Source organism: Myripristis murdjan, chromosome 5, assembly GCF_902150065.1.
Source record: "Myripristis murdjan chromosome 5, fMyrMur1.1, whole genome shotgun sequence".
Taxonomy (NCBI): domain Eukaryota; kingdom Metazoa; phylum Chordata; class Actinopteri; order Holocentriformes; family Holocentridae; genus Myripristis; species Myripristis murdjan.
Genome location: NC_043984.1, coordinates 15488942 through 15516296, shown reverse-complemented (window position 1 = coordinate 15516296; position 27355 = coordinate 15488942). Strand labels below are relative to the sequence as shown.

The following is a 27355-nucleotide window of genomic DNA, read 5'->3' as shown; positions in this document are numbered from 1 at the left end:
AGAGATAATGTGGATGAACTGTGATATGAGGCAACTGACATTTTATTAGTGACACATCTTAATCTGAACAATATTAGTAAATAAATATCACCTTCCTCGTGTGAATCTGACAGTGTACTGTCACTGCAGCATTTCAAGATGATGAGACACAGATAAAATGAACTAAAAACCAACAGAATAAAAATTGAAAAAAGCCTCCTCCAGTGTTTGACTATTAAACTCTCATTGAAGGCTTTGCTTTGGGGCACTGAGGACACAGCAATAGGCATCTTTGGTTGAAGCAGTTCTGTAATTTTTCAAATAGAGGCCAGCATTAGTTGTTTGTACCATATGGCTCGTGCTCTGTTTTTCCTGTCTCAGGTGAAACTGCCATCAGTTTGTCTCATATTACTTCCAGCATACAATGATGTTTGGGTCATTCTCCAGTCGCTCATCCAGCTCCTTGTAGCTCATTCCTGTGAAAACAAGACATTGCAGTTATTATAAGGAGACTTATTAATTTCATCATTGCTCATCATGGGACAGTTACATGCTTGGATTGTTATCATAAAAAAAAGACAGCTGAAGTTGTGTTAATGCTACGCAATCAGAGAGTTTCAAAACTTGCCTGTTTTGCAGCAGATTTCATCGTAACTATGGCAGCCGGTGTAGAGACGAGGCGGCCTGCTCCTCTCATCACGAATCACCTTCACAGGATACTTCTGCAGCCGGCGGATTAAAGACTTCATCAGACCAAACTGGATCAGCCTCCTGAATGGCAACACATGACATGAAAAGATAAGACACATTTGTAACAGAGTCAGGCTGACCTGATTTTTCCAGTCATAAATCTTTACAGGAACTGATAGGGGGAAGTGATGCTGACCTCTCATCAACCCTCTGAAGCTGCTGTGAGTAGCGCGAGCACAGGTCCCGCACTGTGGTGCCTGGAGTCAGGCCGCAGTATAGCTGGAACACGTCTCTTAGACTGGCCCGCTTCTGACCTGGCAACCAATCAGATTACAGTGAAATGGACACGACTACAAAGAAAAAGGCTTAAAATAAATTGTATAAATTAAAAACAGGTGACACACTCATGACTCCACTTTACCCTGCTTTGTGACATATGTGAGGCACTCTTCCTGAATGGACTTGTCATCTATGAGGCTCTGGACTTTAGGTGTCGTGCAGTACACATTAGAGTACTGGAGGGAGGGTAAAAACACACAACCAACAATCAAAACTAAATAGAATGAATTCTCACACAGTGACAACACATTATATATGTACAAATGCAGTGGAATAAGGCCAATGTGTTGGACTAGAGATCATTTTTGTACCTGAAATATGGACACCAAAGTTACAACACCATAGTACCTGTGGGAGACAAAGGAAGCTTTGAGAATATGTGAACTGGTTTTAGAGGCATATGAATTTTAGAAACGTTTATTCACTGAAGTTTACTCACAGGAGATTCTGTACTGCAATACGGACGAGATTCAGCTCTACATCTGCCTCAGCAGAGATCTTCTGAATGTGTCTGAATCCATCGATATAGGACAGGATCTGAAATACAATATCTAACATTACTGAGGTACAGTAATGCGCTACAATCTCAGCAGTCAGTCAAATTAATGAGCTGCATTACTATATGTGAATGAATTATGAATCCTGTACTGTTCATTGCATTTGGACCTCCTCGTGTACAAACTGGGACTTTACACCAACTCTTCTCTTGTTGATTTCTATTTTTGATAAATGGGTGAACATACCTGCTGAGTGGTGAGATCCCACTGGGATTTGATAAAGTGGTCTTTGCTTTGAGTGAAAACAGGCACATCATATTCCTGCACAATCTGTGGATCCTTGCGCTGCTCGATGAGTTTGAGGTGGATGGTGTTTGATTCATCTGCAGAAAAAACGAAAGTGAGACTGGTGGGAGGTTTATAAACATGATCTGATATCGTGCAGACGCATTAATGTTATACCAAACCCGTACCTATAGGTAAAGTGCAGGCTCCGGTGGCATTGAGTTCCTCTAACAAAGTCGACATTATGGGTAACAGTTTCTGCTTACTCTCCTCGTTGGATATGAAGCCACTCTCCAGCTGTAATATAGTGAAGCAGGCAGACTGAACACTGTCTGGTGACAGTTTGCATTATTAAATGATTATTAAATGATCACATGTGGCAATTACATGTCTGCAAGAGGAACAGTCCCTCTACCTCTAGAGTTGTGAGGTATCCTGAAAGCTTCTTGACAATTGGCTCGAGGGCACATGTTTTGGTTTGTGCATCACACACAAGGCCAAGGTTAAAGAGCAGGGCATTGCGGCTGTACTTCTTATGCTCAATGCACACAGGACAACCAATCAGCTTCTTACCCATGGCAGTTCTGAAACACAGAGGGTGTAGTGTGACAGTAAAAAGAAAGCAACATTCAAGCAGGCCAGGTGACACATTTATGGAAAAACCAACATAAAGCATCTTAGTCACAAGATGGGCCAGCTTCGGTGTGCCTTGGCATAGATTCTCCAAGTCTCTGGACTCTACTGGAGAGATGCAAAACCATTCTCCCAAAAGATATTTCTTAATGTGGTGTCTATTGTGATGGTGATGGAGCGTGCTGTCTAACACATTGGTGTTCAAGTGGGTTGAGAGGTGGTGATTGCAAAGGCCATAGTGTATGATTTACATGACTGCTCAGGACAGAGATGTTTCATCATAGGTAATCACTGAGAATAACTCTAAAGTGACAGGTGGAGAGAGAGAGAGATTCTCTTTGTACATACACAGTGATGAGTTTGTTTTGCAGCTCTGGCTTGGTGATAATGTAAACTTGCACTGTATCAAAGAGCTCACGGGAAATGTACTCCTCTGGAACCTGTGCAGAGGACAAATGGGACACTTCAGGACAAAATACATGATGATACCCGGACATAAAGTCTTGCAGATTGTGCACTTACCTGGTAGGTGATTTTTGGACCCAGGGTAGGGTGAAACTCACTGAAGAATATGCACTCGATTCGACTGGTCATGCCCATCACTGAAGCTAACAACAGCGTGTCTCCTAGTCAGACATGCTACTGTGAGGAAACTGCCATCGCCACTGAAACCTAAAGAGCCGACCACTAAACAAACTCCAGTCGGTCTTTACATGTTCCTCTTGCCCGTCGCCTCCCCTGTTTTGACACAACTGGAAGCTAACGGCTGCTAGCTTTAGCTTTCAGGTTAACTCACGAATTCACTTCCTCCTATTGCATGATAAACAGTTCTAATGTCTGACCAACGTCGTACTAATTTGTAAAAATTGTACTTTGCAAAATATCCACTCTATTTACAAAAAAACACATCTCCCATACCTCGAAAACCAGTGGCATAGAGGATTGGGGAATAACAACATCGCTGCTTCACGTGCTCCTCCAAACGTAGTAATTTAAATATTAACGGTCGTGAACGGTCGTTTCAGGTGTTTTCTTGACATTTAAATGATTTCTTGGCCAGCGGTTATTGTATACGTCACTTAAACAATACGCTGTCAGTTTCCATGCCCTTTATCATCTTAAAGTCTAACCTCGGCAATCTGGGTACAACAAAAATCCCCCACTTTTCCAGTCCTACTAAGTACTTTGTTGGGTTGTCTGTTCGTGTTTCGCTCGTAATGCCACTATTTCGACGGTCAGTGAAGGCATCGATATTCACCACAGTCAGTGCTGCGCGGCCAGTTGCGCATATGGAGGCGTTTCAGATCATCATCAGCAGTGGCTCTACTCAAGCTAGATACAGGAGTCGGCACGCCATGTGTGGAAAACATTAAACGTGTGAAGGTATCACCTCACTAAACTGTCACTACTGCCTTCCACTTAGAAAAAATGGAGAGCTAGAGAGTACAGATTGTTCACCAGACTGTGGAGGTGCGGCTAAACGACGCGATTCTAAAGTTTCGCAGCAGCAGTTTGGGTGACGTTAAAGTGCAGCGCATTCTTACCCAATGTCAGGACTTAATTAGGTATCTAAAGAAATATTAACTTAGGCAGTGCGTTTCTTGTCACGTAAACCATAGGTAGGTGTTAACATGAGAGGACCGCTGGGTTCATACTGCAGACGCTTTGGCCGCTTAACAAGGAGTGGTGGACTAAAGGTAACTGAGTAAATAGAGATTTGCCTTCTGTAAATACTCATGGCAGCTTATGGGAAGCATGCCGATCACCTGTGAGTTGTTTATCATATGTAATGAAAGGCATGTAATCTGTAATGTCTAATCAGAGCACTTCTCTTACTGCGCCAGTGGCCTGAGCGACCTTGTGGTGGCCCTGCAGTGCACACATGCCGAGCCCCGGCCCTGCCTCCGGCCAGCATCACAGTCCTGGAGGCCGTGGCTTTGTGGAGGAAGCACTTCGAGGAAAGAGGTGTGACCGAGCCGGAGCACTCCAGTCACAGCATCATGGCTCATCTGCTCGGGGCTAAAACTGTGAGTTGAGAATGTGCCAGAAACATCAGAAACTATCACAGCTCCCAGAGAGATGCTGCACCCGGTCTGCCTCCATGTAATGTAATTAAAGGGAAGGTGTCACAAGTGGGCACCATGTTTCAGACTGTGGAAAGGTTTTGTTGTGTACATCTGTCATCTGTAGCCTGCAGCCTACTAGTAAAACAAATCCATCTGCCAAATGCTTCAGTCAGCTGGGCACATTGAGCTCCTGCCATCCTGTTCCATCCACAAACAAATGTGATTTTCACTATGATGACTGGACGACAAGTTGTAGTCATCAAACATGACATCTGTGTGGCATAGTAATTTTTGTACAATCATTTGTTTCACCCTGCATGTTTACAAGTCCTCATTTTGATAGGGGGAGCTTATATTAGAAGCTATGCAGCAGGCCAACAGGGCTGTAGGCCACACAGTGTGTAAACAATAATACACCAAACACTAAACTGGTCATCTACAACACAGAAATATAATACATTCAGAGAGAGGTACTGGAAAACATAATTACAAAACAGCACTATACAACTATTTAATCGTTAGGTAGGTTATGCACTATGTAGAACTGTAATACACAAAAACAGAATATAATCAGAACAACAAAACTGTTATTCCCAACACAAACTAAAACACTACATGTAAGGCATTATGGGACATTGCCAAAACACAACATGGCAGTGCCGCTCCTATAATATCTTGGCGGACCACACCAACAATCGTTGTATGATTCAGGGGAAAAAACCACAGTGCAAGTCTGTGCCTAACTATGACGATATCTGCAGCTTTATTCAAGCAAACACACACACTTCCCACACAAGTCCACACAAAAGTCCCACTGACACTTTGCACAGCATCCTTGTAAATAGTGAAATGTCTCAACAACAAGCACTTTTGAAAGCACCTTGCCCCTCTTTCACTGCCATTTCTTCTTACAGATAGAAAGTCTTGAGCGTGAGAAGTTAACCCAGTTCTTGAGCCGTGAAACAGCAGAGCAGCTGTGGGAGCTCTGTACCAAACGCCTCTCCAGGTATGGAGACCTGACGTGAAAGCTGTAGTAGAGAAATATTTTCAGTCAGGCTATTCAGCGTTGTAATGTGAGTGTTTCATGTTTTTTGTCTCAGAATGCCTGTGCAGTATGTGATTGAGGAGTGGGACTTCAGAGACCTGACACTCAAGATGAGACCTCCTGTGTTCATACCCAGACCTGAAACAGAGGTGTGAGAGGGGAATTTCAGACCAGACGTACAACATGCAGCCAAGTCCCAGTGATCACACATTAACTGTGGTTATGTCTGACTGTGCTCTGTGTAGGAGTTGGTTGAACTCGTGCTTACAGATCTGCAGATGAAACCTGGGAGTGGCATGGGCGCAGAGGCTCAGTGTACATGCTTGGAAGTGGGATGTGGCTCTGGTGCCATTTCTCTTAGTCTGCTCAAGAGCCTTCCATGGGTGAGGTGTCTGTTTTTTTGTATTCAGTTGATAATATGTTTCAGCAAATAAGCATAGGGGTGCAATACAACTTTGTCTCCACATTCATATTCTGTTCCAACCCATATACATGTTAACTCACAGGTTAACCGAAACACAACCTACTTTTTGTTGGCTTTATCACACTTCTCTCCCTGCACTGTCAACAAACAATAAAGGACCGCACTCGTCCAATTTTGACTTCTTGTCCACAGATGTGATTGTATGTGGCCCAAATCTCAGTAGCTTAAGTGTGTACCAAATATTAGGGATGCACAACAATATCGATGCATCATCAGTATCGGTTGATATTGGCTTTGAAATGAAATATTGGCATCAACCTGAAATTAAGTTTTCTGCTGCTATAACATGCCGATTTGTGCAATATTTCAGATTTGTCCTGGTTGTGTCTGTTGTCAGGGTTGTTTCAGACAGAGCGTCATCCAAGCCTGTTTTAGTAGGATGAAATAAGTTAAAAGAAAATACCATGTTTTCCATAACCTAAGTCAAAGTAGTTTTCTTATTTTGCCCTGTGAATGTGTATATATTGAAAAGCATTATATTTTATGTCTGAATCCACCAGTGGGCCTTCACAATAAGAGGGGGCATAAGAAAATGTTAATTCCACTACAGGCGACACTTGATGTTCTTTGCAATTAGGTGCAAAACATATGTGCATATATGGGTATCGGCATTGGCAGTCCAAAAGAGTTGAAAAATATCACATATCGGTAAATAATCCAGTATCATGCATCCCTCCCAAATATGCTTTGGCAGCATAGTAAACATTGATATACCAATCACTATATTGGTCATCTACAATATAGAATTATAATGCATCAAAAGAGAAGTACTGGAGTACACAATCATAACAGCAGTATACAACCAATGACTTAATCAGTATGTAGATCATGCACTATATACAACTATAAAACACTAACACAGAAAATACTGGAAGATGTGCACAAATTACATGACACAAACTAAAACACTAGATGTAAGGCATTATGGGACATTGCCACAACACATGGCAGTGCCCCTACTATAATATCTTAGTAAAATACATTTGGCAGACAACACCTACAATCACTGAGCAGAATTTGAAAAAATAGTTCCTTGTAACTGTGCAAATTTGAATAGTTTTACATTAATTACATTATATTTTTCATTACATCAATGGGGTTATCTCTTTGTAGTAACTTTCAAGTATCACAGTGCAGTTTTTTATGTTTTCTGAACATGAACTGGGGGAAGTTAACCTTGATTTCTAAGCTACCAGTGCATTTTCTTTACACACTTATGCAACCAGTGTTTGTGACAGATAGACACGATCACAACTGTTGATGAGAAGTCAAAATAGCACAAATATAGTCCTTTAAAATGGTAAGAATTCATAAATTTGTTACGCTAAATGGAATAAAGACTAACTAATAGCAGTGGCACCAAGGTAGCTGTGATCTGCCCAAACAGCTGATCATAGCTGTGCTTGTCTCTCTCAGCTCAGAACAGTTGCCTTGGATCAAAGCCAGGACGCTGTCGATCTAACAAGAGAAAATGCATTTAGGTAATCATACCATATTATGTGAAAAATGCTTCTCATTGATGATGCTCTTATTTAGTTTTTCTGTGATGACCTACAAAATGAACAATAGTCATCTGATGCATATTGACGCATGTATGCATACATTTTTTTGACTGATTTTATTTTGCAGTTTAGGGCTTCAGGACAGACTACATATTCACCATATAGATGTTCTAAAAGGTAAGACAAAGGACTGCAATACAAATACGATTAAATAAGACACTTCAACACACATCACTGACTACAATCTGTCATTTATATTTCAGATGCTGACTCTGTTGTGAGCCTGTGCAGCCCCGTCTCAGTTTTGGTCAGTAACCCTCCGTACCTGTTCTCAGAGGACATGACATCGCTGGATCCTGAGATTCTTTGGTGAAAAACAAAACCAAAAAATAACAAAAAAAAAAAAAAATCATCTGCTGATTAATGTTGAGTCATCTCGCCACTGTGTTACAAAACTTTGTGCTAACCACTTTTCAATATTTGTTTGTTATGCAATTGACAGTTGATTTCTCCGTACTCATGGGACATATTTCATGATCTGGGACCAAATCGAACCTTTGAAAAGGCATAAAATTTGTAAAAATGAATTTGCATCAGCTAGGAAACCCATTACTTACCTGTAACACGTTGGAAAATTTTTGCTTTTTGGAGATGTGTACCTGTAGGCGGATGTGTTTGACACTGGGAACTCCCTGCTGCTCTCAGGTTTGAAGACCACGTTGCATTAGATGGAGGCGAGGATGGCCTGAGAGTGATCAAACAGATTTTGACTCTGGCTCCGCAGATTCTAGCAAACCATGGGTAAAAGGACTGCCCCCACCACCACACACACACACACACACACACGATCCACCTGGGTTTAATTCCTAAAAGCCGTGGCTTGTCACTAGAAAGGCATGTGCCGAGAAACACATGTATCATGTTGCCTTTTTAATGAGTTAAGCTCTTAAAAGGACTTCCAGTTAATTCAGTTCCAGGCATGTGCCACTGCTTCCATGTCACTGTGCTTTTGTTAATCCATTAATTAATTAAATGTTAATTCACACTGTCCTCTTTCGATGGCCAACAGTCGTGTTTACTTGGAAGTGGACCCCAGACACCCGCCGCTCATCCAGCAGTGGGTGGAGGCGCGTGTGGAAGAGCTACGTTATATACAGACGCAGCACGACATCACAGGCAGGTCTGTCTGGAGAGAAAACCTCAGCATTAATATCTGCTGCCTAGTCATTGTTTAGTCATCATTTTGCCGGGTGTGGTTTCACAAACAAGTTGAATTCAGACCTGTTCTTATAGATCCATCATTGTCAATTTGTATTCTTTTGGGTAATAGGCATGACTGATAAATATGTCAACCTGTGAAGCGATGACATCACTCAGCCAGTTTGTACTTGCTGTTTTTTTTTTTCATGTCACGTGTAGATGCTCCTTCCCCACCATGCTCCTCATGCTACCCTAGTGGTTAATTAAGAGTGATATACGAGTACACCTCACTGATTTGTCTTTGTTCCCTAGGCCACGATTCTGCATCCTTCAGAAAGAGAAGTAAAATAGCGAACACGAGAAGGATCTGGATTGAGAAACTGTGAGATCCTATTACACTGGCTTTAGGCCAGGTGGTCACAGCCTCTGCGCACCCACCCCCATCAAGCCGCCAAGGACATGTACACGCTCATTTGACAATCCAGAATTCATTGTTCACAGAAGCTTACATCATATTCATGCTGCTGGTGGATTTGGGTCCCGCAGCGTTTGTGATTATGTGTTGTTTCATTGTAAAAAATGTGTGAGAGATATCAAAAAAGCGGGCTCAAGGCTGAAGGTAATTACTGAGGCTTTTCTTAGAACCCGCCCTCTCAGAATCTCACCCTCCCAGAAAGCATTCAGCAGTTCTACGAATCCGCTGATGAATGGTCCTCCCCTTCGCTTGTCCACTCACTGACTCAGATGCAGGCTGTACACATTGTTTAGCAAAAACACACACAATTTGGCCCTCACTTTCTTGCAGTCCACCTCTCACATACTTAGAGCTCAAAGGCCACATATTCTTTGAGTTTTAAAGGCGAGTGCAGGCACATGTATTCCGTAGCAAGTGTCACAAGAACAGTAATCATGATGTCTTTAATTACAATAATAATAATAATGCTGATAGTAATTCTCATAACCTTGTGACTAAATGTGGCATTTTAACCACTACAAGACAAAGACAGGCATTATACTGCAGTAAGTTCTTTTAATAGAAAAATGTACAGATTTAAAAGGTAGAAAAAAGTCAGGTGCTTACTGTGACAAAAATAAAATGGTGAAAATACATCCAACTGAACACTGTTCACTGCTTATGAACAGTATAAAGTATGCACATCCAAAACTGATGAGGGTAAGTTACAGACAATTTCCACATCTGTCATAAAATAAGTAGAGATTACAGTACCAAGGTTTGCTCGCAATTATTCTTTTTTTTTTTTTTCTTTTTTTTTCCTTCAAGGGTGTATGACACCCCAGGCCGTGACAAATATCTGGTTTACAACCAGATACATGAGTATTTACTGATTTGTACATGCTGTACCTCATACACCAAAAACACAACCCTGTGTCTGGTGTCTTCGTGACTGGCCTTGCACCGCTGGAGCAGCATTGTCATTTATGAGCACCTTGGGCCTGCTGGACAGTTTTTTCCTTTCACCCGACATTCAGCCCTCACTCAACAGACGGTGAGGACGCCTCATACTTTGAAAGGGTAGTCCTGTAAGTAGCGTAACAGAGGCCTTGGGAGTGGTAGCTGGTCAGGGCAGTCAGTGTGTCTGTTAATGACGAGGCGAGTGAGGTGCTGCAAAGAGGGGAAGCCTTGGGGCTTGTACACAGCCCTCTTTAGTTTTAGTAGCACAGAGGTCTCCTGGATTGCCTGCTGAGAGGCTTTGGAGGGGGGCTCCTCCACCCTCCTTCCCTCTACATCTCTCCCTGGTCCCATGTAGTGCTGCACCAGGCTGGGCACGCTGGAGAAGGACAAAAGGCTGGGACGGGCCGGGGAGCTAGAGTCTAGCAAAAACTGGGCACCGCTGTATTGGATTCGTATGCTGGTGGGACCTCGCGCTGTCCTGACTGAGAGGGTCAGCATGTACAGAGGGTGGCTGCTGTCACGTACCAAGAAAGCCCCTTCAGATGCCTCCTGGAGAGCAGCATGGGCCTGAGCCGCCGATATAGCTCCCCAGTACCACCCTGCACACACAAATCACATATTATTGACTCTGATGGTTCAGTTTTGTTGTTTTCACAGTACTGTGACATGTCATGTAAACAGTTGCACAAAATAAAATAAGCCAAGATTTTCAATAAATGTGTTTGTGAGGCTCACTGTGACTGCAGCTGAGCAGGTGGAAAAGCACTGCATTTGAAGAGTGTACCTGAATTTTCTAGATAGCAGAAGTTGCTGGCGATGGCCCGCAGGTCCTTGGTGGGATCCCATATTGACGGGGAGCTCTGCAGGCAGTGGGCTGAGGGGACTGCTCCTGCCCGCATGCCCAGAGGGGCTTCAGAGGCTGGTCCCGTGGGCAGAAGAGCTGCAGGACTGCAAGTACCGGGATAATTGACACTTAATTGGGTTAAGTTACCAAATAAATTAATAAGGGTTACGTCTTAACTGGCTTTATTATTCCTCTTGGTGTTCAGGAATGCACACCAGATGAATGTTATTTTATTATTATTTTATTTATCTAATTAATTTATTTTGTCTGGTGCGAATGACTTAATATTTACCGAAGTATAATAATCATTTGGATTATTTTAAATGCTTACAACAGTTGCCTCGCTTTGACCCCTTTGATACAGAGAGTAAAATACGGCAATTACGAAAGATATGAAAACGTTTCCAAGTTCATTCGGGTCAATTCAACTTCGATCCGGAGTCAAGACCTTCTCAACAACGTTCACTATAGATTTATTTGGGGAAAAACTTGTTATATTGTGTTTTATTTCAGTTTTTTAACAATAAGCTTTTAGCTGAAATAACAAAGGGAATGCCGACTACTGATCCCAGCCTTAGCCTACCTATTAGACCTTAACAGCCCACTCCTCACCGAACTACTTTAAAAATAACTTGAAATGGTCGCATTAATTGTAATATAGACTTGACCCCTGTTTTGATCGACTGAGAAAACACGGAAACAAAAGAAATGTCAACTCACCCTTGAACACAAAGAATCATGCTGTTGGTTAAATCCCGTAGGTTTAATCCGCTTGTTAGTTCTTCCACACTCACAAAAAAAAAAAAAAAATGAAGTGTTCACGCCACCAAAAAGGAAAATAAAAAACAGTCTTTACATCGGGTTAATTTAAATATTGTAAGCGCTGTAAAGACACTGAGAGAACTGTGTGTTCCCAAAGAAGGACTAGTCTACTCGATGGTAATAATACTGAATTACCTTCACAAGTAGCACTAAGTGAAGGCAGAAATAAACCCTGTGGAAATAAAAGTGTGTGTGTGTGTGTGTGTATGTGTAGCAGCGGTGTGGAGTGTGTTGTCTCCGGGCTGGACGGTACGGTGTGAAGGACACAGTGTAAGGCTCGGCTTTTAAAATTCACCGTTTCCTAGAATTCTATTCTGAGAACTCTTCAGAACACCAGCGGCTCTGACGTCACGCACGCCGCACCGACTCCGGCTCAACCGCCGCCGCTCGCGCCGGTTCATATCAACGCGGGGAAAGAAAACAAAGCGTTGCGGAGGGAAAACGGTTTGTTTGAGGCACCGGGTCGTTGGCGGTAAACAGGCGAGTTTAATTTTCAGAGGGAGCTTCGCACAGGTTGCGGCTCATCTCTAGCCCACATCTCCTGCTCCTGCCTTCGCTGAACCGACGCTCCCAGGAATCGCGCTGCAGCTTCCCCCTATCCGCTTTCCAAGAATAATTGCAGGGTTTGTCTCCGCCCACCCGGGCGGCTCTGACCGAGCCTACATTCTGGGAATTTACCGCCTCACCATTAAAGATAATAGGAATGCACACAGGCTATTTCCAGTAATATAGATTTCCCCCAGGGTGGAAAAACAAAACAACATTTTTCTCGGAGAATTGTTGGACTAATTGCGCTTAAGAAACCGGACTGCTGTAGCAAAATAAAGTAAACAAAATGGAGAAGCTCTATATTATGTTATACCAATCCCAATGTCGTTTTGCTCACTTTAGTTTGTCTTATCTAACTCGATCTTTTACATTGTATTTACACAGACCTTTATTACTTTGGCCTTGTATTTAGTATAGGCTAGTGCTCGTCTTTGACACTTCAGCAAAATATATCTCTCCTAAAAGATATTTCACTGAATGTTTTGGTATAAAGTGAGAAATCCATAAAGCGCTTATTTCTTGGATATTGTAAAACTCGTTTATTAAATTCCACTTATCATGATGTTTATCTTTGTTGCCTCTCTAGGGAATCTGCCTCTCGTTTTTTGCCAGCCAGCATGCAGATATTTGTGTTATTTCATATTGATCCCAGGGTAGCCTACGTAAGTGTTGCCGAGACGTGTCGATGCAGGATTTTAACCTGGCCGCTAAAATCCTATTGGGTTGCTCAGTCAGTGATCAAGCTTGCAAAATGTTTATTTTAACAGTACGCCTAGTTGTGCTTGGCCATCTCAAATAAAAAGCGCATGAAAATATAATAAAACTTTATTTTTTTCTGACAAACATCTCCAGGTCTGTTGATCTTCAAAACTAAATCGGAAAATATTTTTTCCAAGAAACCTGCAAAACATCTTGTATTGTTTAGTTGCGCCTAATGGAAGTTAAGAAAATGATTTTCTAAGTAACCAAAAGGGAAAAAATCACATCACATCTACATCACCTGGTTGAGAATCTCTTAATATTGATCAAGCATCAGCTTTTTAACTTATTCTTGTATTTCTTTGCTAAATTTGCCTCGTTGAGTCATGCTAAGCTTATGCCACCAGAGATACACTGAGGCAGCTATAAATGTTTTGTTAATTGTTATTATGGGTCGCTATAACGTGACAGACTGTGAATGTGCCCATTGCCAGTTTTTTCCACAAGTTTATGATTCTCATTAAATGGTCTAAGTCTCCAGCAAATTGCTGCAATGGTGCATTTTCCATCTTTTTTTCTTTTCTTGATAATCAGTTTGTCAGAGTTGCCATTTGGTTTGTCCTGCGGCCACACCAGGCCCCAGCTGAGACACAGCAAATTAACTGAGTGCTGCTCCTCACTTTACAGCGTTTCATTTATGTGAAGTAACCCATGATCTGCTGCTGTGGCCCAACACATCCATCAGTGAGGTGAAGCCCCATGTCCTTGGTGCTCCAGCACAGCAGCACTTACACATATCTCCTTTCACTGCACAGGTACTGTTTCCCAAAGTTGATGACGTGCCTGGCAGTAGCAGCTGAAACCAATTCTTTGCATGTTAGGAGCGAGAGCCACATGGATCAGCCTGGTTTTGTTCAGGTCAGGGACTGGCAAATTGGAGCAAATGTCAGCCAATGAATTACAAATCCCGCAGAGACAGTGCAAGCCTAAAACCTGACCTGGTTTTGTGATCCAACACCTCGTGGCTTGTTTACTACATGGAGCCTTGTGGAAACCACAGTGTTTGGGGCTTATAAAGGGAGGCGGTTTACAGTACAAACAGCGATCTAGTAGCCAAGGTAACTTCAGACACAGCTGAAAATAGCTGCCAGTGGCTCAGTCTGAAAGGTGCAGACACCACAAAGTGCAGAAATCTAGATCATAACTGAGAGCTTGATTTGTCATATGAGCATAGCTGTGACTGCAGGATTTCATAGTCCCACACTGCCCATGGCTTCTGGTAATGTTGTACAGTTAGCTCAATACAATGCAGCTCTTTTAAGTGATAAGACCTCATTATGCCTTTGTCCCATTACAAAAAGCTGTTGTAGATGGGAGAAGTGCAGAATGTGCAGCCTATTGGAGATGCTGCCGGTCTAATTCAACAAAACCTCTGTGATCAGAAAACACATTAATTTGGGTAACAGCGGTCCCATTAAAGTTATTTTATGTTTACGTGAATATAGCAGGCCACTAATAACTCTGAGTACACCTTGTGTGCAGTAGGTATGCAGGATAATTATAGACATTTAGGACAAAGTACATGAATTTGACCCCCAGCTCACTGGCTTATCATGAAGTTTCCACTCCACCATCAAACTCTCATCTGCAAGTGCATAACATTATTAATCTGTGCTGCATAGGAATGAAAACATAATTATATGCAATTCTGCACTGAGAAGGAAGTCAAGTAACACTGTATAAACAATATTTTATTTGGAATATCTGTTCATTTTGTTTCTTCTTATAAACATGGTTGATATAAAACTGGTATTGGAGGCTGGATATGAACATCATGAGGACTGAAATATTTGCAAATGCATCATTGTTACAGTGGAGCTCTACAATGTAAACAGCAGGTCTATATTGTTCCAGCATCTGATGAAAATAGAAGAGCCAGAGAGATTAGCTTCACATTAACAGGGCAATTTGGGTTTTACTCATTTACTCATTTCAAAGTCTTGTGAAAGTCAGTGTAAAGTTTTTAATTTTATTGATTTCCTAAACGTGTCTATATTTTCTATATTTATTTGCCTCATTTTCTGTCAGGTGGGAGTCTGTTACAAACTAACCAACATAAACAGACTCAAGATGATAATGTATCCTTTATGTTGTCATGAAAAACATACTTCATATGTATGATAAGTGTTGGGGTGGTCAGGTTACAAATTTAAATGCTCATATTCCTGCCTCAGGGTCCTGACAAGGTGTCAGTGTTTGTAGGAAAGCAGGGAGGACTGTGGGGCAGGGCTGGACTCAAACCAAGGACACGAGGGGAAATCTGTGTCCCCCTCTAGCTGGTCTCCCCCGTCCCTTTAATGAGGCGCTTGTGTCCCCTTTTTCCTGCCGGGCCACGGGGCTTAGCAAAGGCCTGTTTGTGGGCGTGCTGCTTGGGATGGACCTCGTCATATAGGAATTCCTCCGTCAGTTCATCTCCGTTGTCAATCTCCAACTGCAAGCGTAAGAAAATGAGAGTAAGCATGTTGACCTTCTGTCATGACATGTTCATGCATGACACTAAAATTTGGTGGGTTTTCAAGAAAAGGCTGAGTAACAGTCTAAGATTTTATCTACCTCTGCAAAATATCTGTCTCTCTGTCTATTACCTTTTTAGCAACCTCCAAATGATAATCTTTCTCCACTTCTTCAAGTAGTCTGCTCTTGCAGCTGGAGTACAGCATCCGCTCCTTGATGCTGCAGCTGTATCCTGGCATGGAGTATATGAACACTACAGGTAGAGAGTGAAAAACAGGAAGAGATAATGGAAAATTCATACCAAAGAATAAGAAATACATATTACAATAATGCTGAGCTGCTTAAATGTTAATCATCTCTTGGTGTCTGCGGTTCACTTTGAGGTTTGTCCCCTGGGCTAAAAAGTACATTCCCCCAAATTTGTGGTTATCATACCAACAGATTCCAGGTAGTCCCCTTCGTGGGAGTGTTTGTAGAGGAAGAAGTGGTATCTGGGCGTGTCTGTGGGAACTCTGCGGGGCAAGTCTCGAGTTTCTGTTGGGTTGGAGTGAACGAGCTCAATAGTCTCTTTCTCTGTGTCCAACCTCTGAAACACAAAAACACAAATATGTGTTAATGTACAGCTTTCAGAGGATACCTCTAAACATGTGGATATGAGAGTGTTCACTTATCAGGCTCACCAGCTGTATGTAGTTGATGCGTTTTTGGGCGAGTTGCTGTAAGGCTCTTTTGGCCGTCTCCTGAAGTGGGAAAGCAAGGCCCTGAAGTGTCTGGTGCTTACTTTCCACGCTGATCTCTGTCTTCACCTGTAGGGGGCAGCAAGCACATGCAGACATTTACACTGACACTTCAAGCCCTCAAGGACAATTTCCAAAGGGTTTTATGGGAGAGTGACCATGTGCAGCTTATATGCAGTAATACTAATGTATTTACACATCACATATAAGACCCATCAAAGCATAGAGGTTCTCTCTTCCTGTTTCTGCTCTGAATTCTCCAAGCTCATTAATAAATAACAATACATGTATTAATATTCAATCAAGCGCAGTCATGCATGTATCAAACTCACCTGTTTAACCCTGCCCTGGAAATGCAGCCACAACAAAAATAGTTATTTGCATTAAAAAAAAAAAACAGAAAAAAACAGAGTTAAAACAAAGTTAATTGCAAGAGACAGCAGACATTGACACATTAGATAAAAAACTAGCCCACATACAAAGCGATCATGAGCAATGATAAAAACAATATAGAAAGCAAGTTGACCTCTCACCTCTGTGATTTTGATCCTCTGGAGCTCCTGCTCGGCTACCGTGAGCGGGGCAGGAGCTGAACAGGATGACACATGATGCTGGTAGCCCAGCAGGCAGATGTCCTCCTAGTGTTGCAAGCAAAACAAAAATCACTTTAGAGGAGGCAGAGATCAGAATGCCTCTGAATAAATCATTACCACAAAGATATTAACAAAAACCTGCCATGGCATCACAATGCTATGTGCCCAAAGCCGTTTTGATGTGTAATGCAAAGATAATTTAATTAATTCTGACCTCAACTGTGCCAAACATCTCATCCTTCACATGGCCACCACCAAACTCTTTCTTCACTGTGGCGCGGGTAGCAGCATACAGCATCTTTTGTCTCACCTGAAGCCAACAGAGGGAGTTGTGAAGATATGTGTATGTGGATAGATAGATAGATAGATAGATAGATAGATAGATAGATAGATAGATAGATAGATAGATAGATAGATAGATAGATAGATAGGTAGGTAGATAGATAGATAGATAGATAGATAGATAGATAGATAGACTTTATTGATCCCAACCAGAGAAATTCTCATGTTACAGCAGCATCAGTAGAAACATATAATAAAGTTAAATAAAATAGAATAAAGACAAAATATATAGAATAAAGACTATAAAGACTAAAAACTAAAAATATACAATAAGGGCTAACCTAAGAATATGAGATATGAGATGTGAAATATACAGATGGTAATGAATATGAAATATACAGATGGAATTGAAGTATACAGATGATTGTAATAGATAAAGAGAGTTAGCATGAAACCACGAAACCAAGAACCAAGTGGCAGAACCCGACGCCCGGTACTGGGATTCAGGAACTATCAGACTTGATTCGGCCTCTTCAGCCGAATGCGGCCAGTCTGAAAAACAGTGTGAACGTACAATGTGTACATGTGTATGTGCATGCTATGAATGAGATATGAAATCTTATACCGGTGACAAGTCAGGAGACCATGAAATGAAGATCCACTCATAGCCCTGTGCATTCTGGGAGTCGAGGCGGTATAGGATGTAGCAGGGCTCCTGGTCATCCAGGAGAGGAAGCACAAAGCGGTCATAATCCTGGTCCCAGCTCTTCTCTGGCTCTCTGTAGGCCCCAAGCACCAGCTGCTCTGAAAATCAGACCGCCACTCATCACATACCTTACCCCCTATACGTCACATTCTTTTATTAGATTAAATTGTGTCATTTGACACTGTAAACACAGCTGCGGTTGGGAAATAATAGACTACGTATTACGATTAAAATAACCTGCTTACAAACAGCACCTATAAAATGTTGCAAAACCATACCTTTGAAAAAATGGGTGGTGATTCTTGTACTGCTCACAAGTATGTTAAAAGGAATAGGGCTTTTAAATTGTTCACTGTAAGATATCTCTTTATCAAAAAGACACAAACCACAACCTGATCCAAATTGTCCAAAAACATCAATAATGGTAGTCAACTGTTAATGTAAATTTGTGTTCATTTCTGCATTGAACGTAACAATACAAATACAAATACAAATATAAATATAAATATAAATATGAATCTTCATTGTCCATCAATTTGTCTTGGAACATGGCATTTTTAAATTGTAAAATTGTTTCACAAAAATTAAGTAAAATATTTGCAGCTTTGTTGTTTAAGATGCAGCATAAATCCTTTGAAATCACATTATGTGTATTCCCATGGAAGAAATGCATGTACTCTGGTCATTATAAGAGAGGATATTCTTTCAGGTGTGTCTGGTCAGTAATATCATTCTCACCTCTGTTCTCCTTACTTACTTCATCACCTGAGTCTCATTATTTCACTTGGCGTTGAGTGGCAGCACTTAGCTCAGATCAGCCTCAACACTTCCATTAAGAATTCATGAAGTCTCAATCTTTGCTCTATCAGCCATGGCGAAAGACAGCAAAGACCAGCCAGCGGGTTAAAAATATAACTAGGTGAAGTTATGACTGACAATGATCAAAGCGCCGTCCTTGACAGTGAAAGGAGAGACTCATTCAGTGCTGCTGACCTTGTGGAGGATGACAACAAAATCAAATGACTAGTGGCTGCGCAATGTGAAATACACAAAACGTACACAGAAACCTAAAGTCTCATGTCCTTGTGGGGTGCAGGGGGATTTCCTGACTGTCTCTTGCAGCAGTTGCTATTCTGAGCTGCAACACATTCCATCTCTTTGCACAGACGCATACTTTCCATCAGCCATTCTCGCATAGTCTCTGTCTTTGTGGCTTAATGTTTAGTAATATATTGTGGGTGCAAATCAAACACACAGTTGTTGGCTATTGTCTTTTCCTTCGGAGGTTTAAAACATTTTGCTCCGCAACATCAGCCTCCAGTGAACCAGGTATTAGTAAGCACACTCTCTGAGGCTAGTGAGGCGAGAAAAACAAGTGGCATACCAAGCCAGCGTATCATAGGCAGTGATGAAATAGGATAGAACGATCTTGTTTCTTTTTTGACATTGACATGAACATGTGTGTCACTGGGCAGCAGCACACCACCACGTGAAGCCATATGCCGTTCCAAATAACCCAGTGACATCCCTCAAAAAGCTCAAAGGACTTAAAGTAGGGAAGTAAAACAGCCCCGACACCCTTTGCTTTGAGACAGTCTGTCACTGTGCCCTCATGCTTCTCTGTCTGTTGACATAAATAACCGGGATACAAGGCCAAACATTAAAGTTGATGGGCAGTCCTCAAAATCACAAAGATGGCCATCAAGAGTCATGTGTCTCATGTCTGAGCATGGCAGACTAGCCGGGCATGGCATCACTCAGACACCAAAACATGATGTAAACATCTCAGGAATATATTAGTCTGCCACCACTGATAGCCCTGGTGCCTGGAAACCTGTTGCCTTATGGACCCTTTCACTCAGCTGCCACAGCTGGCACACAGCCAACTAAATTCCTGTTTTCACACAGCTGAACAACAGCTGCCCCATACCGAGTCATGACTTTTCTTTTCCTAGATGTATGCCATGTAGCCCATAGTGTTAGACATGCGAGTATTCAGCTGACATGTATGATTAAGTGATGGCGCTTTATTTTGGCTGTGTGACTCCTTTGTTAAATGTGTAAAGCCACGTGCAGTAAAACCGCCCAGCTTTTGATTGGGTAGGTCATGTAGGTTAGTTTGTGAGAGGATACAACCTAGTGTGAAGAAATCTGTTTGACATGAATTTGTCATATGATAAGCTCAAGACAGTTGCCCAACAGATTGTGTAAGGTGTTTTTGCTCAGATGTATTTTGTAATCCATAGTCACTTTACCATGTGAATGAGCCAGAGATCGAACACTATCAAGTGCAGTTATGACTGTGGCACACCAATCAAACAAATACAAACAGACACAGACAAACAACAGTGTTTGTTTGGTGTGCCGTGGCTGTTTGGATTTGTTTGAGTAGTGTGCCATTGGTGGTTAATGTTCAAAAACGTTCTTCCCACACAACTTAGAATACTCCCTGTTGGAGAATGTTTGGTGTGCAATGAACCTTTATACACACAGAACCAATATCACTTATAATTAGCTTTTAAATCTCCCATTTAAGGCTTTACAGGCCCCGATCATCACAACAACAGTACCATCCTGGGTCACTCACCGTCTTGGATGCGCACCTTGATGAGGCGCACTGCTCCACCTCTTGCCCTGGCCAGGAACTCCCTCAGTTCTGGCGTCACTACTAGTACCAGAAACATGGCGGGTCAGCAAAGTCTGTTCCTCCCGCCAGGTGCTCTACCAGGGGGTCGAGAACTGGAGAAGCAAGACGGTCCTAGGTATTCACTCCAATCGAGAAAGATGCTACAGTCCAACCAGAAAATTCTCTAACAACAAAGTTCAATCAGAAATGTCCTTCAGAAGAGCTGATGTGACCAAGCGCTGGTCTGAGTGCTGGAGGATTGCTGAGTGAGTCTGGGCTCTTTGAGAGAGTGTGACAGTGTGAGAAGGGACATCGCTCAAGTAACTGGGGCAGTATCATGTGCACACAGGGAGGGAACCTGATCACCTCTCTCCCAAATTTAGCTGCCACTGACTGTCGAGCCTCGGGTATTGGTCTTCCAAACTCCACCCCACCCCACTAGGACCTACTGGGGAGATTGTGACCTGTAAACCTAACGACCGACTTCTACCAAGTCAACTCCACATCCAGTAACAACTGAGTCAGATATGTGTCAGCTATAGTTGAGACTGCTGTAAGATGGTACTTTTTGATCCTGATGAGATTTAAACTGGTGAACAGCAATAAATTCAAAATTTGTTCCAATTCAAAACCTAACTTAATGCAAATTACATACTGTGGCAGATGAACTCGAAGTGCCAGGCTGAAGTAAACCAGGCACTTCAGGTCCCTTAACTGAAGAATGATTTGTCATTAAGTGTTAAGTTCATCAGTAAACTTGCCTTTTAATTCTGTAATTGCCATTAACAATATTTTGTTAAATATGCATGTCTTATACTGCCCTTTCACCAATTTTTATTGCTTGACTTGAACTGATCGCGAAAAGCACAATAAAAATAAATTACTACTTAAATAAATGAATGCTTACTATAATACTTCATATTATATTGGATAATATACCCCCCCACCACCACACACACACACACACACACACACACACACACACACACACACACACACACACACACACACAACTGCCTACTCTGAGATTTAGTGTTGTTTCATCAATAAGTAATCTCTCGTTCAGTCTGACGATTTATGCATTATTTAATGCCATATTGACAGGCTTGTTAAAAAATAAAAATGGAATTGATGTTCAATGATGTAAGGAATACTTGAAGAGTGAATGTACAAGGTCCAATACATACGACACAATAATAAATTCCAAAATACTAGTATCTTTACAAAGAAATCATTTAATATTACGTATAAAAAAGACAATAAAGAAGCAATCTATTTCTGCAAAGTACTTATTTACAATTGAATTGATTTGCCACACATGTGTAAATCACTCAGAGCTGGGTGTGCTGACCCCTGCTGGTCCATATTGGATACTTGATTTGCCTTTAGCCCAAAAGGCAGCTTCCTCCTGCTTGCTTTGCTCTTATCAGTCGTCAATGGTGGGCAGCCAGAACGCCTAAACAACAAAGCATTCAAAATTAGTCACAATAGAGACACTGAGGTTCCTTGTGTCCAACAATACTACAATCAATCACTTGAAACATGGTTTCCTTTAAGTCCTGTTATGGTTTCCCATTTCCCCCCCTTTTCAGTATTTGTGTGAAAACAGAACTAACTTCTTTACAATTCACTATCAAATTGTCTTTACCATTTTCCTCTGTCTGCTGTGTTTTTGAATGGCTGCATGGTTGTGACATATTATGAACTTAGGGAGTAGTTATGTGTAATTTGGATCTGGGGCATTTGTTTTGCATCTTAATTGCGTAGCAGCAGAGAATATCAAACATTTAAAAGAAGATATCACAGAAGCACCAACAAGAAACATCTCCAGCACCACACAGAATTGAGGCCACACTCTGCTCACCTCAAACTCACAAGCTTACAGCCACTTGCACAGTGTACAGTTCTGTGTGCCAGTGTAACTGTCAAGTTCAGTTTATTGACAACTTAATTGAAAAGTTACTTTTTCCTGCTGTTTGAGACTATCAACATGTAAGACTGACTGAGATAGCTGTGCGAAGCAAATGTTAAGGAATAAACACTGATAAAACTGTATAAATTCCCGACCCCTCTCACCATGTTGGAGCAGGCACTTGCAAATGTCATGAACTTGGGATTGAACTGCAGGCAGGTAACAGGACCTGTGTGTTTCCCGTCTAGTAGAGCCACCTTCATTCCACTTTCTGCATTCCATACATGGATCTTTCCATCCTCAGAGCCTGTAATATAAGGACAGACACATGGAAATCACCATGTCGAGACTAGCACGCTTGCTTCAGCAGAGAACCCTTATACACTCTTAAATATTTATGTGCCTCTCTCTGGTGATATGATGCAAATACGACCATCAGCAGTGTACGTTCACTGTGTATTTCTCTGAAATATGGGTGGCACATGGAGAAAATAGATGAGATATTAAACTATCACTGTAGATTCACAAGCCATATGTGCAGTTCAACACCACTCTGCATCCATTATTAATCAGAACCATTGACATGGGCATTGGAAGGAGGCAGGCTGTACGACTCAGCCAGCCAGCTCTGTGTCCTGTGTGAACATGGTTTGGCCTCATGAATATCCCACTAGCTTAGAAACCTTAATGCAGACAAATAAATGGCATAGTAGCTCAGTGGTGATTTTAAAATCTATTTTTGCAGTTGAGCCCATTCTTGTGTGACTGTTTCTCTATGTATGCCATGAGCATTCAGAGTCAATCAGATATTTGGTCATTCTTTACTGTTTCTAAGAAAGTCAAAATTGTGGTGCCATGATCATGCTAATTTCAAGAACGTGAAAAGTTATGACATGTTTCAAACTTTGAGGAACAATGAGAAGATGAAAGGCCCAAGCTTTCACTTACCAATCATAACAAACTGAGAATCAGGGGTGAATGAAGCCTCCAGTGTTACACCTTTGCTGTTGTTGTAACCCTGTTAGCAAACAGAGGAAGCATATTATCGATAATTACCTATAATTATCCATATTACACTGTCAGATTGTCCCAACAGTTTCATCTATATGTATCTAAAACATGTTTCTGGTGTGTGCCCGGGTTTTGAATGCTGCTGTGACAGTGGGTGATCTCTTACCCCAAAGGAATGTAGCACAGCACCCTTGAAAGCATCCAAGAGGCGAAGGGCTCCACCATTGGTAGAGACAAGAATGAGCTTCCCATCATTGCTGAACTTAAGTCCTGTCCACTCACATGTGCGATCATACTGAAGCTTGAAGGTTGCAAAGGGGCCCTTTGGAAAATATAGGTCATGACAGTTTTGAATTAAAGCAAGTTACTTCTGCTTGTAGCCAGCTGGCAACCACTTATTTGCATCATACCACTTCCTTTTGCCTCTCTCACACACAAACAAATATGCACCTCTTACCTTGTCAAAGGATCGCAGGTCATAAAGTTTAACCATTTCTGAATTTATTCCAGCAGCAAAAATTAGACCCTCGGGATCAAAGGAGCACACCGGTTTCCCTTGCAGGTGCATCAGACCCTAAGAGTGACAAATAAATTGAGTGTTTACAAAAGGTCTGTGCTATATACAGGCCTTTCAAAAATTCACATCATAACTGACATATCTATCGGATGTAACTCAGATGACAAGAGAGGCACAAAGCTGACTTGCCTGGCAGTTAGGAGACCGCAGATCCCACAGTCGGATAGTTTTATCTAATGAGCCAGAGATAAACGTGTCATCCACGGGAGACATGGAGAGAGATGTCACTCTATTCACAAAACAGAACAAGCAAAAGTAAGAACAGAGCAAATTCCTGTCAAAAACAAAAAAGCACAGTAAGGTACTGGAACCAGACAACAAACAATACACTATCACGTTGGCAGGCGAGTTACTCAGAGGAAGTCCCCTCCTCACCTTTTGTTGTGCCCAGGGAAGTAGCGGATGTACTTGTTATCATGGAGGGACAGGTACCGGATAGTATCTTCAGGAATCACAATCAGAGAATTGAGGTGAGGAGAAACTCTCAAAGATACAGATCAATAAACAGATACAGATATAGTCTGTATTGTCCTGCAGGAAATTTGTTTTCACCACCCATACAAACACAGACCAAACAGATAACCACACCACGACATACAGATAAACATGCAGATGCACAAACACAGGACTTCCATTCCCCACCTGCATCCCAATACACACGTATCACACACAGTCAAGTCTGACTCTATACTGTGTCGGCGAGGCAGTTTGTTTAGTGCTGCTATGGCAGGAGGGACAAATCTTCTGCCAAAGCAAGCTCCTCTCCATTTCAGAGTCCTGCATCTGCGGCCTGACAGCAGTCATGTGAAATGTGGACTGAGGGGCTGATCAGTGTCATTCGCTATTGTGAGTGCGAGGTGTGTGGTGGCTCTGTTGCTCATGTCTGAGAGGTGCTGCAGAGTGGATGATTGTGGAAGCAGCATGAGTGATGCTGGTAAGATTGCTTTTGTTGGAGATGGTCGGTATGGTACAGGACTAGGGGAACAGTACAGCAGAAAAGGTTGGAGTATGCTTTCGCAAAGTAGCAGGAGGTGGAGAATAACAGAAAGTACTCTGAGTTGTGATCTATAGCGTGTCCTCAGTTTGAGGTAGTTGTCAGCGCACCATTGTGTGAAATGAGAAATGGAGTATTGATGATGATACTGTGTCTGTTCTTACAGCCTGTGGCCTGTTGCTATGGAAGTTGTGGTCCCAGTGGATGAGAAGCAGAGGGATACCAAAAAAGACAGAACACCAACATGGGCACTGACATGACATGACAGACTGTGTCATCACAGAGGAGCATGTGTGGAAAGTGACATCAACCATGTTCAGCAGCTGCCAAAATAAAGCAGGCATCCAATTCAAACCTGAAGAGGACTACGTCAGGTGAGTGGACTCAACCCTGGGCAAGGCAGTCACTTGTACAGTTAGCTCCTGTATGGGGCAGAATCACAGACCCTCAAACTGTACAAACAACTACCTCAGACCAAAGTGAGCAGCGTTCCCCGCAGCAGAGGTCCACAGAAGACAATCCTGTACACAGTGACCACTGGACAATGTGTAGTCTTATCAGCAAAGGTTATACACCAAAAAAATGCAAATTGGGCACCAACACAAACTCATTCAGGTTATGTAGTAAAACAACAATTACATGTAAGTGTATGTACATACCATCAATTTTGTTGGAACTGTAGACCACAGTGTTGGCAGCATGTGTATACCTGATGAGATCCACCCCATACTTTTTACTGTAGAGTGTCCGCTTGGGTCTGCCAAAAATCAGATTTCACAAGACAAAGGACGTGAGTTGGCCTTTTGTTTAATTTATTCCATCACAACAAAAAGAGACTTACTGTCCTTGGTTGGTTTAATAATTCAATCAGCAACAGATAGTAAGTTTGTAGCTACAATTACAAAATTAGAAGGATCTAATGTAACTGGAGCATCAACTCTCCTGTCTAGCTTGCACAGCCCGACGTTAGCTTTCTTCTAACTGATGTCTGTGTAGACAGAAGTAGAGTCAACACTGATGTTCAAATTTTGACGAAACCTTCAGCGAATTAACGCTCTTCAAGGCGAATGCAGTCTAAATAAGATAAACGCCACAGCCGAGTATGAACCCCGGGGTTAGTGCAGCAGGCCCCGCTGCCGCTGTAGCTAATCAACACCGACACAGCAGGGATGACATGTTAGCTAGCTAGCTAGCTAGCTAGCATAGCAAGTAGCGTCGCTGTTTCAACAAAAACAGTATGACGATATTCACAGAAAATGTGCTTACTTTCCCTCTTGGCAATCGTATAAGACCAGGGAATCATCATCACTGCTGGAAATAATCGTTTCTCCGTTTGAGCTGAAGTCAAAACAGTTGATTTTGTCCGAATTTTCTCGGAAAACCTTAGCCACCCTGAAGCTCCGTAGCACATTGTCCGTTAGCTTCATGATGGCCTGTGACTGAGGGGGGTGGAAACCCTCGTTTTACACTGGAAACAGCTTTACAACAGTCCGCTGTAATGATTCACACAAGGATACCAGCAGCAACCGCGCTAAAAGTGGCCCATTTACAGGGATATTTCCCAAACTGTAATGAAATCCCGCCTGTGATATTTGTGATCCACGGGATGAAAAGCACCGCCTCCGCCACGTCGGTGACGCGCATAGCCACCAGACACGCGCATTCGACAGAAACGTCACGCGATAAGTTGGCGAGTTCTCCCGAGAGGTGCAGCTCCTCGTCAGCCCCTCGCGGCCTGGGACTGCAGCGCGTGGGCTACCCCAGACCTGCAGCAGCACCCAGGACATGGTAGCTGACCTGGTGATGCTGCTCCCTCTGCTGTCCAGCATGTGCTCCCCCTCCTCATTGCACGCTATGTACGTGACAGGACAGGGCAGCCATGTGCTGTGTGTGCAAACATATTGTTAGTTTCATATTTTTAAACTAACATTTATTTATTTATAGCAGAAACACCATTTCCCAAATACTCCAGAGCAGTGGTCCCCAACCCAGTCCTCAAGATCCCCCTGTCCTGCAGGTTTTTGTTCCAGCTCTACTCTTTCACACCTGATCCATTTAAGGCCTTTCTGCTGATTGGTTGAAACAGATCTACCCTGAACAGGTTGTGCATGAAGATGCATAGGCCTTAATTGGGTCATGTGTGCAAGAGTAGAGCTGAAGCCAAAACCTGCAGGACAGGGGGATCTTGAGGACTGGGTTGGGGACCACTGCTCTAAAGAATACAGAATTGGCATCAGCTATAAAAAAATATTCGCCTTGCAATACATGTTCAAAAAGTCATTCTCCATACAATAATTTACCCATGTATCTCTCAAGCTGACTATTGGCATTTTGGTCATTTGGACCTGTTATAAC

The 27355-nt window shown here is 42.3% G+C and overlaps 5 protein-coding genes across 5 annotated transcripts; 1 reads left to right on the top strand and 4 right to left on the bottom strand.

Moving 5' to 3' along the window:
• Positions 1 to 17: 17 nt before the first annotated feature.
• nprl2 (NPR2 like, GATOR1 complex subunit) lies at positions 18 to 3603 on the bottom strand. Its single transcript, XM_030051340.1, has 11 exons — positions 2946 to 3603; positions 2772 to 2863; positions 2206 to 2374; positions 1979 to 2087; positions 1752 to 1888; positions 1448 to 1545; positions 1320 to 1356; positions 1091 to 1184; positions 866 to 983; positions 608 to 750; positions 18 to 455 (listed from the first exon to the last, which is right to left on the bottom strand). Exons 1-11 carry the CDS (start codon positions 3021 to 3023, stop codon positions 388 to 390), a joined length of 1143 nt encoding a protein of 380 aa, XP_029907200.1. The 5' UTR covers positions 3024 to 3603; the 3' UTR covers positions 18 to 387.
• Positions 3604 to 3728: 125 nt separating this feature from the next.
• On the top strand, positions 3729 to 9835 carry hemk1 (HemK methyltransferase family member 1). The gene is made up of 12 exons (XM_030051341.1): positions 3729 to 3806; positions 4043 to 4120; positions 4268 to 4450; positions 5404 to 5495; positions 5590 to 5683; positions 5780 to 5917; positions 7435 to 7499; positions 7648 to 7697; positions 7784 to 7889; positions 8226 to 8321; positions 8590 to 8700; positions 9033 to 9835. Exons 2-12 carry the CDS (start codon positions 4055 to 4057, stop codon positions 9064 to 9066), a joined length of 1035 nt encoding a protein of 344 aa, XP_029907201.1. The 5' UTR covers positions 3729 to 3806; positions 4043 to 4054; the 3' UTR covers positions 9067 to 9835.
• Positions 9734 to 12381, bottom strand: cisha (cytokine inducible SH2-containing protein a). Its single transcript, XM_030051343.1, has 3 exons — positions 11699 to 12381; positions 10919 to 11082; positions 9734 to 10733 (listed from the first exon to the last, which is right to left on the bottom strand). The coding sequence occupies exons 1-3, from the start codon at positions 11716 to 11718 to the stop codon at positions 10240 to 10242; spliced, it is 678 nt and encodes a 225-aa protein (XP_029907203.1). The 5' UTR covers positions 11719 to 12381; the 3' UTR covers positions 9734 to 10239.
• Positions 12382 to 14800: 2419 nt separating this feature from the next.
• On the bottom strand, positions 14801 to 20564 carry twf2 (twinfilin actin binding protein 2). The gene is made up of 9 exons (XM_030052685.1): positions 20468 to 20564; positions 17800 to 17978; positions 17107 to 17202; positions 16833 to 16937; positions 16632 to 16646; positions 16243 to 16368; positions 15998 to 16148; positions 15694 to 15815; positions 14801 to 15539 (listed from the first exon to the last, which is right to left on the bottom strand). Exons 1-9 carry the CDS (start codon positions 20562 to 20564, stop codon positions 15381 to 15383), a joined length of 1050 nt encoding a protein of 349 aa, XP_029908545.1. The 3' UTR covers positions 14801 to 15380.
• A 1157-nt stretch (positions 20565 to 21721) lies between these two features.
• wdr82 (WD repeat domain 82) lies at positions 21722 to 26645 on the bottom strand. Its single transcript, XM_030052686.1, has 9 exons — positions 26267 to 26645; positions 25660 to 25757; positions 24382 to 24448; positions 24136 to 24235; positions 23887 to 24003; positions 23596 to 23751; positions 23367 to 23436; positions 22583 to 22725; positions 21722 to 21962 (listed from the first exon to the last, which is right to left on the bottom strand). Exons 1-9 carry the CDS (start codon positions 26425 to 26427, stop codon positions 21933 to 21935), a joined length of 942 nt encoding a protein of 313 aa, XP_029908546.1. The 5' UTR covers positions 26428 to 26645; the 3' UTR covers positions 21722 to 21932.
• Between the last annotated feature and the right edge of the window lie 710 nt (positions 26646 to 27355).

Excerpts from the sequence above, each read along its gene's own strand:
- nprl2 (XM_030051340.1), bottom strand. The coding sequence starts at position 3,023 with ATGGGCATGACCAGTCGAATCGAGTGCATATTCTTCAGTGAGTTTCAC. Across the intron at positions 1,546-1,751 it reads GGGATCTCACCACTCAGCAG|ATCCTGTCCTATATCGATGG; the intron begins GTATGTTCACCC and ends ATTGTATTTCAG. Across the intron at positions 1,357-1,447 it reads ATTGCAGTACAGAATCTCCT|GTACTATGGTGTTGTAACTT; the intron begins GTGAGTAAACTT and ends TGTCTCCCACAG.
- hemk1 (XM_030051341.1), top strand. The coding sequence starts at position 4,055 with ATGAGAGGACCGCTGGGTTCATACTGCAGACGCTTTGGCCGCTTAACA. Across the intron at positions 4,121-4,267 it reads CAAGGAGTGGTGGACTAAAG|TGGCCTGAGCGACCTTGTGG; the intron begins GTAACTGAGTAA and ends TTACTGCGCCAG. Across the intron at positions 4,451-5,403 it reads ATCTGCTCGGGGCTAAAACT|ATAGAAAGTCTTGAGCGTGA; the intron begins GTGAGTTGAGAA and ends TTCTTCTTACAG.
- cisha (XM_030051343.1), bottom strand. The coding sequence starts at position 11,718 with ATGATTCTTTGTGTTCAAGG. Across the intron at positions 11,083-11,698 it reads ATGATTCTTTGTGTTCAAGG|TCCTGCAGCTCTTCTGCCCA; the intron begins GTGAGTTGACAT and ends CGGTACTTGCAG. Across the intron at positions 10,734-10,918 it reads CTGCTATCTAGAAAATTCAG|GGTGGTACTGGGGAGCTATA; the intron begins GTACACTCTTCA and ends TTGTGTGTGCAG.
- twf2 (XM_030052685.1), bottom strand. The coding sequence starts at position 20,564 with ATGTTTCTGGTACTAGTAGTGACGCCAGAACTGAGGGAGTTCCTGGCC. Across the intron at positions 16,149-16,242 it reads GCATCAACTACATACAGCTG|AGGTTGGACACAGAGAAAGA; the intron begins GTGAGCCTGATA and ends TTTGTGTTTCAG. Across the intron at positions 15,816-15,997 it reads GGACTACCTGGAATCTGTTG|TGTTCATATACTCCATGCCA; the intron begins GTATGATAACCA and ends CTCTACCTGTAG.
- wdr82 (XM_030052686.1), bottom strand. The coding sequence starts at position 26,427 with ATGAAGCTAACGGACAATGTGCTACGGAGCTTCAGGGTGGCTAAGGTT. Across the intron at positions 25,758-26,266 it reads TACGATTGCCAAGAGGGAAA|ACCCAAGCGGACACTCTACA; the intron begins GTAAGCACATTT and ends GATTTTTGGCAG. Across the intron at positions 21,963-22,582 it reads CAAGTGCCTGCTCCAACATG|GCGTTCTGGCTGCCCACCAT; the intron begins GTGAGAGGGGTC and ends TTTGTTGTTTAG.